The sequence below is a fragment of the Olea europaea genome, unplaced genomic scaffold (assembly GCF_002742605.1).
Source record: "Olea europaea var. sylvestris unplaced genomic scaffold, O_europaea_v1 scaffold1597, whole genome shotgun sequence".
Taxonomy (NCBI): Eukaryota; Viridiplantae; Streptophyta; class Magnoliopsida; order Lamiales; family Oleaceae; genus Olea; species Olea europaea.
Genome location: NW_019233597.1, coordinates 144,610 through 148,305, shown reverse-complemented (window position 1 = coordinate 148,305; position 3,696 = coordinate 144,610). Strand labels below are relative to the sequence as shown.

Below are 3,696 nucleotides of genomic sequence, written 5' to 3'. Positions count from 1 at the left end.
ATATGCATGTTTTAAGTTGTAAGAGAAATATTACTTTTATGTTGCTAACTAAACCCCGATTTGAAGCCAAATGAAATTGTCAAAAACAATTTGGTTTGATTTGATTTTGAAAGTATTTAAATGATTTGATTTAAAAAAATAGGTTAAAACAACTCAAATTGAGTCGTGTTCATCTCTGTCCAAAAGTTAAGGAAGCTCATGTATTTTCGTGTATTTGATTTTATCTCGTCTTCAACAAGCACCACGTGTACGAGTCAAATTCATTATTCAAAAATCTGAATATCATAACTGAACAGCTAGACTTGAAACCAAGATTTTAGATTGATTGATTACCATATTAATCATTCATCTAAAGGTTTACGTTGACGAGGAAGGAATATGTACTCATTGCATCTTGTGCATACTTTTCTGCATGAAAAATGTAAAAAAGCGCAATCTTCATAACAAGCGTTTGGCATAATATCATGTCATATCATTTAAAAGTTTAAACTATTAATAGCACATTGTCTTGTGTTGATTTACATCATGTGGGAAAATCTTTTAAACAGTATTTGACGTGGGAATACATGTTGAATCATACGTAGAGCATTAACGTTGTATACATTCTAAATTCAGTTAAGATGAAATATCATGTGTTCAAGCAGTGAGACGTGGGAAAATAATTTCATAAAGATGTCACGGTTTATTTATGAGCCTAGCAATATTATTTGATTCGAATGTTAATGGAAACTTAACGTTATGAATTACATGAGATATAGCAAACTAAGGTATTTATGTATACTAATTAATTATCATTTATGTAGTAAATACATTTTTTTTCTCATAAATTATTGAAAGCACAGTTAATTTCTTAGAATTCTTTGTATTCCCATGAACTCTTCATCTGCTATCTGCAAACTTATCTTTTCCCATCTCCCATGTAAATGGCTCTGTTAGAATCCAATAAAATAGCTTCATATGCACGTAATAACCCATCCTCCTCCTCACCTATATATACCCTTCAGCATTTGATTATTTCATCAAGCAACAATCAAATGAAGAATAAAGCATTTATTCAATAAATACATACATAATGTTGAGGAAACGCGTGCTTATTAGTTTCTTTTTAGCAGTGCTTTTGGTTCTGTGTCAAGAGTGCTGTAGCGAGGCAAGAACCTATCCGGGGCTAGGTTTTGTTCGGACAAGAGGAACTCACTTTGTTTTGAACGGGAGGCCATTGTATTTCAATGGTTTCAATGCTTACTGGTTGATGTACCAGGCTGCCGATCCTTCTACCAGGAACATGGTGCCAACTACTTTCGAGCAGGCTTCTAAGTATGGGATGAACGTGGCAAGAACTTGGGCTTTCAGCGATGCTGGTTATAGACCCTTGCAGGTGTTTCCCGGTGTCTATAATGAGGAAATGTTTAAGGTACGCAGTTCATGCAATCTACGTTATTTAGGTTTTATGTTACAAGTAGAACTCAGTTATTAGGAAATAGTCATTTCAATCTATTTCTCTGGAATATTTTACTTTTACTCCAGGGTGTAAATTCCGATGTACCTATAGCATACCCTTATTCTTTTCTACATATTAGTTCGGCATGTAGTCCAGTCTTGGATCCGTTCCTGTGGACATTGAAAGTAGCTGGTAAAGCGAAGGTGGTTTAACTATCAACTCACACGGTAGACTTGGAGGAGCTACGTGAAATTCAGAAGTGGTCGTTTCCCAATTAACTAATTTTGAGTCTTGTGACTCACTTTCAGGGACTGGATTTTGTGTTGTCCGAGGCCAAGAAACATGGAGTTCATTTGATACTAACCTTTGTGAACAACTGGGAAGGTTTTGGAGGGAAAAGACAGTACGTTCAATGGGCAAGAGACCAGGGGCAGTACGTGAACAACGAAGATGACTTTTTCAGAAATTCTGTTATTAAAGGCTACTACAAAAACCATATCAGGGTCCAAATCATAACTTATAATTTTCTTAAAATCACTTTTTAGTGTCTTTCTGTTTTCTTAATATCATTCCAATCTGCAGGCCGTGCTCACAAGAGTCAATTCCATAACTGGGGTAGCATATAAAGATGATCCTACCATATTCGCATGGGAGCTAATGAATGAACCCCGCTGTCAATCTGACCTCTCTGGAAAACCTCTCCAGGTGAACTTTCTCATTTTGGCAAGCATGATTTTCAAAGTTACCTTCGGGTAATAAAATTGAATATACTACAGGATTGGATTGAGGAAATGTCGGCTTATGTCAAATCCATTGATAAGAATCATCTTTTAGAAGTTGGGCTCGAAGGATTTTATGGAGAATCAATCTCTGATAGGAAACAATTCAATCCTGGTTACCAAGTTGGCACTGACTTCATTTCTAATAATCGTATTGCCAATGTCGATTTTGCTACAATCCATCTATACCCTGACCAATGGTAATAGAGTAACACTGTCCAGTCTTATTCAATAGTACTATATACACATGGCTAAATTCACTTGAATGACAGGGTATCCGGTTCAAACGAACAGGCTCAAGCTGAATTCGTGGAGAAATGGATCAAATCGCATATAGAAGACTCGAAATCAGTACTCGGGAAACCAATCATGTTGACTGAGTTTGGGAAGTCTTCAAGATCAGGGGGCTACAGTGTTGCTGCTCGCAACGCGTATTTTGGGAAAATATTCGACGAAATCTACAGTTGTGCAAGAAGCGGAGGTCCATGCGGGGGTGCCCTGTTTTGGCAAGTAATGGCTCAGGGAATGGAGAACTGGAGTGATGGTTATGAAGTCTTCCTGGAGAAATGCCCTTCGACTGCTGGAGTCATTGATCGACAATCTCGACGCATCTCTTCTCTTAATAATTAGTTCATCTCAACTTGATAATATTGATCCTTTATTGTTTGCCCAATAAGTAAAAGGTCACTGTTGTGTACCATGAAATTGTTATGAAAATAATATGTACCCTACAATTCACAAGAAGAAATATCCCTAAGCATTTCAATTTGTCTAATATGATGTCTATACATTAATGTGGCAAATCTGTACTTATCAATTCAACCAACCTATCAATAGCTCGTCCCTATATGAGCTATACGTGTATCAATTAACCCTTTTGCCCTATAAAAAAAAAAAAAAAAAAAAGAAGGAAAAGAAAAGAAAAAAGCACTAGTTATACTCATAAAGACAATAGTTTCTCATCAATTCTCGTGAGAATTTTTTAATAATGAGAAAAATGCCTATTAGGCGAATTCGCTCATGGAATTAAAATTTTTGTATTGGTCAAATAGTGCATCGACGGTTCGGTCTTCATTGAGATGATCAAGATTAAGGTGATGCATTTTAAAAATCTGGACAGTGTTTACAAGTGAAAATAAATGTCAGAATTGGGTAGATAATTCAAAACAGCACTAACAAAGAAGTAAATATATTCAAAATTGTAATATACTTGTGTAAATTTTGAAGACGAATTGGTCAAGTTGCCTAATGATATAAACTAATTATAAAAGAGTCCACCGTGAGTATGCGTGATATAAAATGTGAAGCGTTCCTCGGGTCATAGCTTAGTGGTACAAATGACAAGAGTGAGGTAGTCTCCACCTTACTGATAGTTGCAGTGTGAAAGTTCGATTTCTGAGATATGAAATTGGACACTTTGTCGGCACTAGTATACAGGCAAACTCTTATTCTCTGATCTGATGGGGCACATCTCGCGAT

General features: G+C 36.1%; 1 protein-coding gene across 1 annotated transcript; it reads left to right on the top strand.

The window, feature by feature from the left end:
• Window positions 1-895: 895 nt before the first annotated feature.
• LOC111377035 (mannan endo-1,4-beta-mannosidase 4-like) lies at window positions 896-2,971 on the top strand. The gene is made up of 5 exons (XM_023000068.1): window positions 896-1,411; window positions 1,747-1,941; window positions 2,021-2,143; window positions 2,215-2,417; window positions 2,490-2,971. The coding sequence occupies exons 1-5, from the start codon at window positions 1,073-1,075 to the stop codon at window positions 2,845-2,847; spliced, it is 1,218 nt and encodes a 405-aa protein (XP_022855836.1). The 5' UTR covers window positions 896-1,072; the 3' UTR covers window positions 2,848-2,971.
• Window positions 2,972-3,696: the final 725 nt, after the last annotated feature.

Bases quoted from the DNA above. Each gene is read 5' to 3' on its own strand.
- LOC111377035 (XM_023000068.1), top strand. From the start codon at position 1,073: ATGTTGAGGAAACGCGTGCTTATTAGTTTCTTTTTAGCAGTGCTTTTG. The intron at 1,942-2,020 runs GTCCAAATCATA...TCCAATCTGCAG, and splicing joins ACTACAAAAACCATATCAGG to GCCGTGCTCACAAGAGTCAA. The intron at 2,144-2,214 runs GTGAACTTTCTC...AATATACTACAG, and splicing joins TCTCTGGAAAACCTCTCCAG to GATTGGATTGAGGAAATGTC.